The sequence below is a fragment of the Castor canadensis genome, chromosome 13, assembly GCF_047511655.1.
Source record: "Castor canadensis chromosome 13, mCasCan1.hap1v2, whole genome shotgun sequence".
NCBI lineage: Eukaryota > Metazoa > Chordata > Mammalia > Rodentia > Castoridae > Castor > Castor canadensis.
This window is the reverse complement of record NC_133398.1, coordinates 68317535-68331161: the sequence shown is the minus strand read 5'-3', so window position 1 is coordinate 68331161 and position 13627 is coordinate 68317535. Positions and strand designations below refer to the sequence as shown.

General features: G+C 36.3%; 1 protein-coding gene across 1 annotated transcript in view; it reads right to left on the bottom strand.

Annotated features, from left to right (window-relative positions):
* Pum3 (pumilio RNA binding family member 3) overlaps positions 1-10853 on the bottom strand; it is a 37163-nt gene extending 26310 nt beyond the window's left edge. Inside the window, exons 1-7 of the mRNA XM_020161653.2 lie at positions 10662-10853; positions 7915-8006; positions 6395-6604; positions 2713-2848; positions 2050-2125; positions 371-464; positions 60-126 (exon numbers count right to left, since the gene is read on the bottom strand). Coding sequence (XP_020017242.1) covers positions 60-126; positions 371-464; positions 2050-2125; positions 2713-2848; positions 6395-6604; positions 7915-7999 — 668 coding nt within the window. The 5' untranslated portion in view covers positions 8000-8006; positions 10662-10853. The remainder of the gene's footprint in view (positions 1-59; positions 127-370; positions 465-2049; positions 2126-2712; positions 2849-6394; positions 6605-7914; positions 8007-10661) is intronic.
* Positions 10854-13627: the final 2774 nt, after the last annotated feature.

Genomic DNA, 13627 nt, shown 5'->3' with positions numbered 1-13627 from the left:
TAATCCACAGAATCAAAAAACAAACAAACAAAAAATGCATTTTAAAAATAACAACTTACCCATACATTAGAAATTTCTTAACTATATTTCTGGAGTATTTGGCTTTACTTAATTCTACAAAATAATCTGGAGGAAAAATAAAAAACACATTACAATTACTTGACAACCTTATTTCACGTCTTCAGAAACAAAGGAAAGATCCACCATATAAATGCACAAGTCTGTGAACACAAGTAACTCCTTTTGTCCCAAGCAAGAACAAATACAGACAAAAATAGTTGAAGACATCTCCTAGAACAGTCTTGGATATTCCAAGAGAAAACAAGTAGCTTAATACAGCTGAAAACAATCTTTATTATATAATAAATACCTCGCAGTTCTTCAAAAGCCTGTTTTCTCTGTTCTTCATTACCATACTGAATGTAACACTGGATCACACGAGTTGAATCATGTGCAAATGCAATCTGTGGGAAAACAGTTTGAGCCTTTATACTAATTCTCTCTAAAGAGTTGTTTCTTTCTTATTTGTAATGTTTTTTCGCTACCTCCTTTAAGATTCCTTAAAATCTTAAGATTAGAGATTAAGGAACCTCTGTGACCCTAAGGAATACCTTTGTGACCTTCTCTGAGTCCCATATGTACCAAATATATAGTAAGAATGATGATATAAGTTAAATAAGACAATGTGTGCCCAGGTTAGCTCAAATCCTCCATAGTAAGTAATTGATATATAGGTTATTGTTATTATCCAAAGGCACGCATGGTTTAATCAGCAATCAGAATCTCAATACCAGACTAATTTCCAAATCCATGGTCATGCCACAATCACTTATAGATAGTTGATAAAGGATCCTGAGTGTGAAATATTTATTAGTTGAGCATAACAAATTATTTCTAAGCTCCTGAGATATTCTTCTAGAAAGAGCTTGCTGCATTTATGAGGAAAAAAACACCTGAGAACTTGCTATTTTAAAACTCCCTCAAATTGTAATGTAGCATTTGGTTAGACCTATGCATATGGTTTGGCAGACTGCTTCTCCTATATCTCTAAAACTATTGGATATATTGCCTTTAAGTGAATAGCCACTATGTATTTACTCACATACACAAGAGCCAATTGAAGTTACGTAGTAACATAATAGGATTAAGCAGCAACAATGAATACTTCTTTAGAATTCAAATCTATTGACATATAAAGAGCTTTGTATAATATTTGTAAAAGCAAGGAAGAAACAAAATACTGCAGAAATATATCAAACCAACAGTGGTTATCTCTAGGTGGTATCATTCTTATTATACATTTCTTTCCTTTGTAGATATGTGTCATGAATCCATACGAAAATTTTAGAGAAAGTTTTTTGAAATTTTGGTAAAAAAAAGGGTCTAATTTTGTGTAACAAATATAATCCAGTAAATAAAAGAGACCTAGACCCAGAATCATTGAAGTAATACTTATTATTATCACTAGATTCCAGTTCTTCAAAGACATTCCCAAGAAAAGTTGTTAAGGAAGGTGGAACTAAAATCACATCTAAGAACTTTGAGAAAGGTGCCACAAAACCAGGGAAAAAGGGTGTAAAACAGTTCAAGAATAAGCAACAAGGGGACAAAGGACTGAAGAACAAACTGCAGCTTGCAAAAAAACTCAAGAAGAGAAAATTCCAGCCAGACAGTAAAAGTGATGGTAAGTACCAGTGTCTAGCATAGCCTTTGCAGAGGCCTTTGTCTTTACCCCAAATATGCGTACAGTTGGTAATGTAAAACTAACTTACATGGGCTTTAGAGCATGATATTCAAACGAGTATTATTGAACTAAGAAATTCCTCAAGATAATACTAAGACTCATTTGAAATAAAATTGCTCAAAAATGATAAAACCAACTTGAGTCTCTTCACAACTCCCCAGCAGTTAGGTCCCTCACTACACGATGAGAATATCTAACTCAAATATGTAATGCTGCACAATCTGAAACTTTGTGACCTCATGTGATAATGGGTTGCAGTCAAACACAGTATTTTTGGCCTGACTAAAAACAAACACTCTACTTACAGTCTTAATTTTCCCTTGAATCAACTTCTGCAAGTCACTCATCAACTTCACTCTTTTTTCTTTGTCACAATCTTTTCTACAAATGAGAAGAGGAAGCACAGTTTAAGAAGTTATTTTAAACATATGAAACTAAACACCATACCAATATATGTTCGCCAGTTTAGCATGATTTTCTTTTCAAAGCCACCAAACCTCTGACATTAAAATTACTATTCCAGAGCAGCCCGACAAAGTAATTTTCTCAGAGGCAGAAACTCATCTCAAAAGGTATAATTTTATCCATCAATCTAAGTCTTAACAGCCAGAATTTCAGAAGGAAAGAATAAAACAAATCTGAGATACCAAATACTTAAGTATATCTCAAAACCTATCCAAGAAGAAATCATCTTTCATTTTCTCAGAAACCTCTCAAGGAGGATCTCAAATCCATTTTGATTCTCATACATGTCCACAAACATATCTGCCACTGTTCTAATGACCCACACAGTTTGCAACAGGCAGACATCCAAACACTGCTGCCTCTACTGGGGTTTATGAGAACTCCCCAGGTAACCCACGGGCTGGGTAGTTTATTTTAGGACATCTCTCTACTTGTAAGGCATACTGTTGCTTTTCCACTGCCTCAAAGACACCAATAATAAAGATGCCATTAAGTGACATTACCTTCTTAAGATTTCCCAAATTTGCTTTGCTCGAACAACAATGTCATAGTTGGTTTTGTCACTGAGCTGCCTACTCTGCTTCAGTTCCTTCTTCTTCTTTTTGAAGTCATCCCATTTGGGTTTCTTGGCTGCTGATTCTAGAGATTACAGAAATTATTTTCAATGAGTGCCATATACAAATAGGAATTAAGTATAAAGAGCAATCACCAATCCGGATCAATACTCATTGTGGAAGCTACAATGGGATAATACTGTTTTCTATAAATATAAAATATAAATATACATATATTTTACTACAGTTTTTGAGTGGTTTATACATTTTAAATTTGACTAAAAATCAATTATTCATTTAACAGCTTTTTGTGCATGTGTGGAGAGGGAGGGGGGATAGAGACAGGTCTCCTTCTATAGACCATGCTAGCCTCCTGCCTCAGCCTCCCAAGTGCTGGGATTACAGGTATGCCCATGCCGGGCTATTTGCCTTTTTATTGTTTCTTAATAAGATGCCTAGTAAGGAAAAAAAAGACTATAAAAGCAAGTGAAAAATTTTAAGCATCTTTTTTCACTTGTAAAATAAAATTCTACTTTAGAATATTAAGATTACTAGATTTTAAGTATAACTAGTTTACAATGAAAACAAAACTTAGTCCAAATTAAAATTGGAAAAACAATCTTTTTGCTTTTATTTTTCTTTGTACTGGGGCTTGAAATCAGGGCCTACACCTTGAGCCACTCCACCACCCCTTTTTTTGTAATAGGTTTTTTCAAGATAGGGTCTCACGAACTATTTGCCTGGGTTGGCTTCGAACCATGATCCTCTTGATCTCTGTCTCCTGAGTAGCTAGGATTATAGGCATGAGCCACTGGTGCCCGGCAAGAATCTTAAATTCACTGTTCAAGGGCTCGTTTAGAATGGGTAAAGCTCTAGGTTCCATCCCCAGCACCACAAAAAAAAACAAAAGCTCTTAAATTTAACTCTCACAACAACACTAGGAAGTATTATTATCCCTCCTTCCATGTTGAGAAAACAAAAGTAAAGGTATACCATGTAGTAAAGTCTCTTCCAAGGCCACACAACTACAGTGGTAGAACCAAGATTCATACCCAGAGATAAGCCTCCCCTGCCTTTTACTTATAATAATGCACAACCAAAATACAGAGTGATGCTATGAAAGTTGAGTATCTTTCTATTATTTTTTTTTCCTCTTCAAAATCTGAGTATCTTACCAAGTCAACAACAAAAATCCAATGAAGATGCTATGACAGTTGAGTATCTTTCTATTACTTTTTTTTTTCTCTTCAAAATCTGGGTATCTTACCAAGTCAACAAAAATCCAACAAAGCCAAACAAATGAAATGAGTATTTCCTTTAGGTTATTATCTACATGAGTATCCTGCAAGAAACCCTTTAGAAATTAGTTATTTCTAAATAGCTCCCTTTCTTTGATTATAAAATACACTGTAATACTAAAATCTATGTGTAACCACTGATGATTTCCATCTTGCCTTTTCCCATGAATGTCTCATATTAATCTTATAAATCCAGAATCTTACCATCTTAGCCATCATTATACTGTCAGCATTTTCCAATGAAACTAAATGATCATCAAAAATTTAAGTTCTAGCTGCTATACAATATAGTTCAGTTTATCATCTATATATGAATACAATCTAATGTACTGTACTATAAGCAGTTGGATATTGGTGGAACATGGTGATAGAGAATGGGTAATGGGGGGTTAATTTGATTAAAGCACTATATATACAGACCCGAAGTACCAAGGCTAAATGCCCTCAGACTATCAATATACAATTAAAAAAAACAAAAAAAATGAAGGGCAGAAGGGTAAAGTAGGTCTTTTCTGGGGGTCTATACCAGTGGGGGGGGGGTGGGCATAAGGGTGAATAATAGGGTAAATGTATTTTGTATATATGAAAACAGAAAAATGAAACCTGTTGAAATTGTTCTAAGAAGGGGGAAGAGGGAGAAGGATGGAAGGGGTAAATTTAAATAAGATGTATTATAAGCATATATGTAAATATCACAATGTATCTCCCTATACAACTATTATATGCTAATACCTTTTTAAAAAATATAGCTCAGTTTATCTAATTATTCCCCTATTATCTCCTATTCCCCACCTGGTAGATAATACAGAGGATTACAGCAAGGGAGGGTATATTCACTATTGACAGCAGGGCATCACGAACTACACAACAGAGGATAACTGATGCAGAGCTAATTTAATTCCACAAATATTTGAGTATCCTTGATACATGTCATCCTGGGTTGCAGTAGATATCAATTTTGGAGATGTTGAGTCCCCAACTTGTTACTCATATAAAAATATGAGGAAAAAAAATAAAGAATTCCATCTTAAGATAGTAAGGCTATCATCTCTCATGGCAGGCTGGGAATGTGGCTCAGTGACAAAACACTTGCCTAGCAGGCGAAATGCCCTGGGTTACATCCTCAATAACATGAAATTAATTAATTAAAAAAAAATACCACTACCAACAGCAAAAAAATAAAAGAGAGATCTCATGGCAAAAGGAACCAGGGCCATAGCATAATCAGACCTTAATGTTAGAATGAATATACATGTATTTCAAATGCAGATTGTCAAGAATTTCAGAAGAAAAAGGAAGATTTAGGGCCTACTAGTCAGGTGGAGAAAGAGAAGATGTTACAGAAATTATTACAGGTGGGGGAGATGAAGAGAAAGGTAAAAGCAAGAGAAAAGATAAGGATCAGGGTGGGAAAGGGCCCAGAAAGCCTAAGGAAAAATAATAAAATTTCCCTGTTTCTTTCTCCCCATTTTCCTGTCTAAGTCTGCTTTCCCTTCACTGAACAGCCCTTAGGCAGAGTGAAAAGCAAGGACCAGGGCTAGGGATAGAACAGAAAAGCCCCCATGGCAGTGTTCTCAGCTGGCAAACAGTGAGCAGTGTTAGAAGAAAAAGAGAACAAAAGACACCAGAGAAACACTCATGATAGAGCAGTAGATGTAACCTAAACACTGTTTGAAAACAGCCCAGGTACCAGGATAAGATACAACAGACAGCAAAACTGAGTCAGAAATGAGGCCATGGACACTGAGATGTTTGTTTCAATGACAAAGAACTGCCTTATTAGCACTACTAATGTATGATCAATTTGTATACTACACCTATGATACTGCTACTGGATCTGAACCATCTAATGGCTTGATCATATTAGATGGGCTAAGCTCTGTGAGGGCAGTCTATAAATCTCTTACTAGCCAAGGCAGCTTTAATCAAGGTTGACACTCAGCTGGAATGTACTGGTTCTTTAAGGCTAGCTTCTAAGATTAATTGGGGTCTATATCATGCCTATCTCATAGCACAATGAATAGAAACTCAAACATCTGTCGAATGAATAAACCAATAAATTCATTTTATTGTATAAAGCCATTACTATGTGGCTTACCTCTATAACTATAGTAAAAAAGAACTCTAAGCACTGGAAAGAAATTTTGAACAGTAAAGATGCTCCGTTGTTTACTTAAGCCCATTTGCTGTTCCTTCTCTCACCCAAAGCAGCTGTCGTTGAGAAGGAAGAATGAGGTCTTTAACACAGGTCCATAGTCCCTGCCCACAAAGGTTCCAATGTGAACTGGCAGACAAAGGCCTCTGCAAAGGCTATGCTAGACACTGGTACTTACCATCACTTTTACTGTCTGGCTGGAATTTTCTCTTCTTATTTGCAAGCTGCAATTTGTTCTTCAGTCCTTTGTCCCCTTGTTGCTTATTCTTGAACTGTTTTATACCCTTTTTCCCTGGTTTTGTGGCACCTTTCTCAAAGTTCTTAGATGTGATTTTAGTTCCACCTTCCTTAACAACTTTTCTTGGGAATGTCTTTGAAGAACTGGAATCTAGTGATAATAATAAGTATTACTTCAATGATTCTGGGTCTAGGTCTCTTTTATTTACTGGATTATATTTGTTACACAAAATTAGACCCTTTTTTTTACCAAAATTTCAAAAAACTTTCTCTAAAATTTTCGTATGGATTCATGACACATATCTACAAAGGAAAGAAATGTATAATAAGAATTATACCACCTAGAGATAACCACTGTTGGTTTGATATATTTCTGCAGTTTTGAGCGTATGGTAGAGATGAGGTATTATTTACATAGCTTTGTATTCTGCTTTAATGACCATCTCATTAGTCTTTACACATAATTGTTAATGGTTTGATAACACAGTAGTATAATAAAATGAACTCTTGAAATTTATAAAGTATATCATAAAAACAAATTTAAATGCTAATTTCTCAACATTTCTAGCTTTTTTAAACATACATTAACACTACAGGGGGCTTCATTGTGTTAATTCCATAGATGTGTAGTGTACTTTGAACAAGTTCACCCCACTATTACATTTCTTTAACTCCCGTCTCTTTCTCTTTTACAAACAGTATTTGGTAGGTTTTATTATTCTATCTTCACACATACATATATATATTTATACATATATATCAACATTTCTGCTTTTTTGTTTGTTTGTTATTTGGCACTACCAGGGGTTGAACTCAGGGCCTCAAGCTGGACAGGCAGGTGCTCTATTGCTTGAGTCACTTCGCCAGCCGAAATTTTTTAGTTTTGAGAAAAAAAAACCTGTAATAAAATTATTTGATAAAAACTTTCAATAAACAAAGCTTACAAATTAAGAAAATGAGATGCAAATAATAACTGCTGTATCTTAAGACTACTACAAAAGAGGAGAGGAAAAACCTTGCTTAGGAAACATTATTTATATATTCCTTGACTTTTCTATTCTGCAATACTGACACCTGATGGCATAAGAAGGACATCACCATTCAAAATAATGAAGCTAAGAACATGCGCCTTAACAACAGTATATATAAATCAGCCAAATTTCCTAAACTAAGATGTATCATGAATGAGAGAAAACTAAAAGAGGCAACATCAATGATGAGATAAGAAGTCTTTCAGGAGTACAGCATTCCTCCATTATTCTGGCAATTATTTTAAATCTCTGAATCCCATGAGCAACATGTTAGCTCATAAGTTAACAATGACTTTTTCTCCTATTTTGATCCTAATCCTAGCCCATGAATACAGATTAGATTCTGTTACATACACCCCCCCACATCCCCAGCCAACCATAATGGCCAAAACAACCACATGGGGAGCATGTTCTGGTATGGTTATCTTACCACTGTTTTTATAAAATCTATTTTTTTCTTGTGATAACTTTGTATTCTTTCCTGTGAATTTTTTCTTCCCTTTGACCTCCATCATAACAATTCTGGAAAACAAAAAACAAAACCAAAAACAATCAGTGATTTGCTCCTCATCAAATAAGAGTCATTATGTAGTCACTGCCATATTTAGCCCTTGAAATGCATATGCAGCATAAATCACCCAGCTACAACATGGGCAAGGCCTACAATTATGCAATTACTGCCTCTAAGACTTTAAAATGAAAAATGCAGTAATATAAGAATTTAGAACATGCCTATAACCTACCTAGTGTGTAACATAAACTTCAGCAACAATACTGGCTAAAAACAGACTATTAAGTGTGTCAGTGTTTGCATTTTGTAACCTGGGAAGATTTGGTGATAAGTAACTGACAATATTACCATTTGATTTCTTAGTCTCTATCCCAAGAAGCTAGGAACAAACAATAGGGTGCACTTACCACATATTCAAATATAATGAAAGAAAATAAAGGATTGGAAAGATCTTCATATAACCCAACGTAGCTGAAACAAAAGATCACTGCTCAATGTTTAATGTGTAATTGTTTCAGAAGTAGCCAAGTAACTTATAGTGAACTGCAAAATAAATCATGTTGAAATATTTCATATTTAGAGGAATCCGTCCAGTGGGTCTCTTGTGGGGGAACAGGGATCTTATGGTACATAGGACAAGCAACAGATAATCCCTCACCAACCCAAGGCCCCTGCAAACAGAACGGAACAAGGATAAAAGTCACTGGGCTCATTTTTCTGCTTTTCAAAATTGCATGTTAATTCTACTTCTGAAGTTGACCCTAAAAAGTAAATGGGAGGATTTCCTAGACAATAATTCTACGTTAGACATATCTAGATTAGAATTTTCAATAATTCATTTCACAGAACATTTACAGGTATTAGAAAAAGGAAGGGTTCTAGGTTGAAATGTAATTGAGAAACACTTAAATGGCAATAACCAGCATGGAAGGAAAGGCTTTTCAGATTCTTTAAATTGCTACTATAAATGATCCATTGCCAAGCAAGTGGTAAAGTATTCGAGATTTTCCAAACCTAGTAGAACTAGTTTTTCTACAAACTTCTCAAGGGAATGGTAAGGTTCTAGGGAACACATTGGAAAATGCTATTCTAACCATATTTTAATAATACAATTCTGAAAAAACAGATGGTCCCTAAATTGCTGAGCTCCCTCAGAACATTTAGAACTGTAGAGTCCCTTTATCACTTGGGTATAGCCATCATAACCACACCTGCATTTCTCATTCTTACATGCATGTAGTTTTCTAACAATCCACTTTTAGTACACAAAGGATTTCCGTATACTCTCTACCAACTTCCCCTAGTGTTAAAAACTTACCATAATTTAGCTATCAAAACTAAGAAATTAACATTAGCGCAATACTATCAATTATGGTACAGGATTTATTTGAATCTCATCAGGTTTTTCTCTTTCAGTTCCAGGATATACTCAATTTTGCCATCATGGGTCTTCTACATTTTGTAGACTATGTCTCATTCAGGATTTACTGTTTTCTCATGATTAGACTGAGGTTCTGTGTATTGTTTTTTGTTTGTTTGGGTTTTTTTTTTTGAGAATTATACCACAAAGATGTACTCTCCTCACAGTATCAGGAGGTACATGACATTGTTATATGGTGTCATGGTGGTGTTAACCATAATCACTTGGTTAAAGTAGTGTTTGCCAAGTTTCTTCAATCAAGTTACTAATTTTCTTTTTCTATACTCTATTAGAAGTAAGCATTTAAGTCTAGCCCAAACGAGAGAAATTAAGCTGTCTCCTGGACCTGTAAATCTATCTGGCACTTCTGATTTTGCCAGGCATCTTACACTTCATATACCCAAAAGATAACTCTATTTCCACTGCAAACAATCTCCAAACAATATCCCATCCATGTTTCTATAGCTTATTTTTCTCACTTCAGCCAATGGTATATCATATACTTCACTGCTCAAGCAAGAAACCTTAAAATTACCCTTGACATTTTCTTCTGTTTATGTCACAACAATCTACCAGAAAGTTCTCGAGTTCTCCTTAAAAGTATTTCGAACACTCTAATTTCTACTTCCATCACCACCACCACCACCTTCTAATGTGAACCATCAAGAATCTCCTTAATTTACTTCCACACTAAATATTTTCCAAAGAGAGCCTGGGTTTTGTCATCTTTTTTCAATGTTTTCCATGCATGGAATACAATAGGAGTTTCCCGTTTTGCAGAAATAAATAAAATCGATACCAAAACCTCCAAAAACTCATCCACCCTACTCTAATTGCACCGTGCCCCCTGTACTCCTAGCTCCCACCCTAGTGACAGCCCGTTACTGCCTGGGCTTAAAGTACTCCTCCTGAGGCGTCCCATCTCAGAGCTGCCTCCCGTCAAGCTTTTGGTCTCGGCTTATGGCCCACTTCCTCAGACTCCCCGATCTTGCATCTCTGCATCTGTTCATTTGCTTCCCTGAGCTTACAACCAGCAACTGGACCCTCGGGCTGTTAACCGCAGCACCTAACACTGGTCGGATGCAGAATGGATGTTAGTCACACATGAGACCGGTAGGCTGACTGGAACTAGCACGTGCTGAGATTTCAGAGTGAAGCTATTTCAGCATAATTCAGCTTTCAGGGCAACGTGTGGGAAGCGAGGTCGGAGCCCCACCCCTTGCCAGGCCCCCGACTGCCCACTTACCACAGAAGACTGTCAAGCCGGAGAGGTCTGAAACCTCTCCCTCCGCAGCCTCCAACTCCGGGCGGCGGGTGAACCCCTCCCAGGACTGACTGTTCAGTCGGCAAACACCGTACACGTGGGGCCAACCCAGCACGGGAGCCAATTCCCCTCCGCCGCTTCCGCTTCCTGGTCTTGCTCCGCCTCAGGGCCGCTGTTAGTATTCTTCCGCCTCGGCGCTGAGGTCAAAGGGTGGAGCTCAGAAACTCGAAGCTTTTATTGGTCCGCTTCTTTTACAGGTCATTTGTACGCGCTTACGCTGCGCAATAAGCGGGTTTTGACCCCTGAAAGGATCCGTCGGGCGGAGGACGCGTCAATGGCGCCGAAAAGTGACGTTTTTAACCCTGTAGTTTCTGTGCCCGCGGGAATATAACAGATTTCTCGCGAGAGCTGACGCGCTTTTGAAGAGTAGACGTGACTAATACAATTACGAAGGGTCAATCAATTCTGCAGTTTGAACTAATATTAAATAGATAACCTGTTTAGACTATGTTCATTTGCATCTTTTTTGAACAGACTAGCATGGAAGTCGTGAGCCGGTTTGACTTTTAATCCTGTTTTATTCATTCTCTAGCTGTGTGGATCTGGGCAAATTGCTAAATTTCTCTGATGCTGTTTTCGATCAATAAAATAGAGATAGGTCATACATGTAAAGCGGTTGGCACAATGAATAATTATAAGAAGCAATCTAAACGTTTGTCATTTTTAATGCCTGCCGGTTCCTGGACATTGCAACCATCCCGTTTTCCACTTCACAAAATGGAGTTAGGGTATCATCCCATTTTACAGATGAAGAAACTGACATAGCAAACTTGGTTATGTCAAACAACAGAACTTTATTCACTAACAGTTCTAGAAGCTAGAAATCTGAAATCAAGTCGTGGTCAGGACAGGGTATCTTGTGAAAGCACTAACACTTTTTTGTGTCTTCCAGCTTCTGATGGTTCCAGGCTTGTGGTTGCATGGCCCCAGTCTCTGCCTCTGTCTTTGAATGGCCAATGGCCCTGTCTTCTGTGTCTCTGACTTCTTTCTGTATGTAAGAACAGTCGTCATTGATTTTAGGTCCCACCCAGAAGAACCAGGATGATCGCATTTCAAAGTCTTTTAACTTTACTACATCTGTAAAGGCCCTTTAATCCAAATAAGATCGTTTTTTAATGTTCCAGAGATTAGGACGGGCCTATTTTTTTTGGAGACCATTCATCCTAGTACATCTGAAAAGATGAAAAATTGAGACTTGATCCCACGAATATGGAGCTTAAGATTTTACTATCTTCCAGATCACTGTTTCTTTCCCTTAGAGACATTTGGCTTGAGACTGGTACTCCGCATTTTCAGGATTTATAGCAGAGTCCAGGGCTACGGATGAAATCCACCTATTTTCCTCAAAAAGAGTCTGTCATCCCAGAAGGAAAACTTTTATTTCAGTGCCTAGAACTTGGTTACATGGTCAATTCCAGGAATGAAAGACCATCAGATATAATGTTAACCAGACATTTAGAAACCATTCCTTTTCAAGTACTCTGGTAAAATTACAGGTCTTTTGGTAAATATGCTTCCATCCATCAGCAGAAATTTAATTTGCAGCATAAATGAAGTTGGTTTAAAACTTAAAATAATTGTAGTTCTCAAGGTAGTAGATATCAACCTTGGCAAACATCAAAATGAACTGTAGAGTTTAAAATATTAATTCTCATGTAATTTATCTGAAGTGTGGAGTGTTAACCTGGGAAAGTTCTCTAGGTCATGTTAATGTGCATCCAAAATCAAGAGCCACTTGTTTAAGGAATGTAGTTCAAGTCGTTGATTTGATTTTCTAATTAAACCTTGCAACCTCCTGGTCTCTATTTTTATTACAGTCAACAAAATTAAAGAATTAAATGTATGATACACTTGTTTCTGTAAGTAGTACATCTTGGACATAATTGTATCTTTCATGTTGATTGAGGTCTCCCATAGTGATTAAACATCATTAGATATTGAGAGATATTGAGAATGCTTTAAATGTGAACTGTACACTTCCAGACCTATTCTGAAAAAATATTAGCATCTTTTTTCAATTCCCTACGATTTGTGCAATTTTCTCCTTTTTGAAAAAATAAAGTGTGTTAGGTGTCAGCTCCCACACATCTCCTCTCCCCAAAATCAGTTCTTTAGAGTTCTAATTAGTGTATTTTCAACTAATTGGGGTTGTTTTTCTGTTTCCCAATTGCATAAGCAGCAATAAAGGGCATGTTGTGATATAAAGTATAAATGAGATTTTGGCAAAGGGTGGGTTTTATTTTCAGGAACTATTAGAATGATAAATCCATGGAAACAGAGCAGTTGCCAACATATTTTCCTTTAGTGAAAACGAACTGCTTCTGAATAGGGTACATTATGTTTTTCAATACCATAAATTTTCTGAAAAGTGTACTAATATAGTTTAAGCATTAACTGAGCATTCATGGTATTCTGGTTGCTGTCTAATGAACATAAATCAACCTTGTCCTACTTTACTTTCTTTGATGACATGCTTTGGAACAGCAGAAAAATCATATGACCAGGATGAAAGTTTACTTGATTGTAGTATCACCACCTTTAATGAAAGATCACATCAGAATGTGATAGAGGAATAAAATAAAATTAGTATCACTGAAAGCCCACAACTGATCACTTATACCTAGCACATTTACAATATTCTATGGTCTTGTAAAATAATAGTTAAGAAACATATACCAGTTCTTTTTTTTTTTTTAGCTAGAATGAGAGCAATTAACATGCTGGTTGTTTAAGTTTTCATTTAGATTTTGCTCTTAGACTTGATAAACATTTTCTTTTCCTTTAGAAAGTAGTGATTAGTTTTTGTATTTGTGATTTCCTTAATTTATGAGCAACAAAGACTTGATGACTGAGCATATATTTTACTAGGTGAACAAATAAGAAACTGT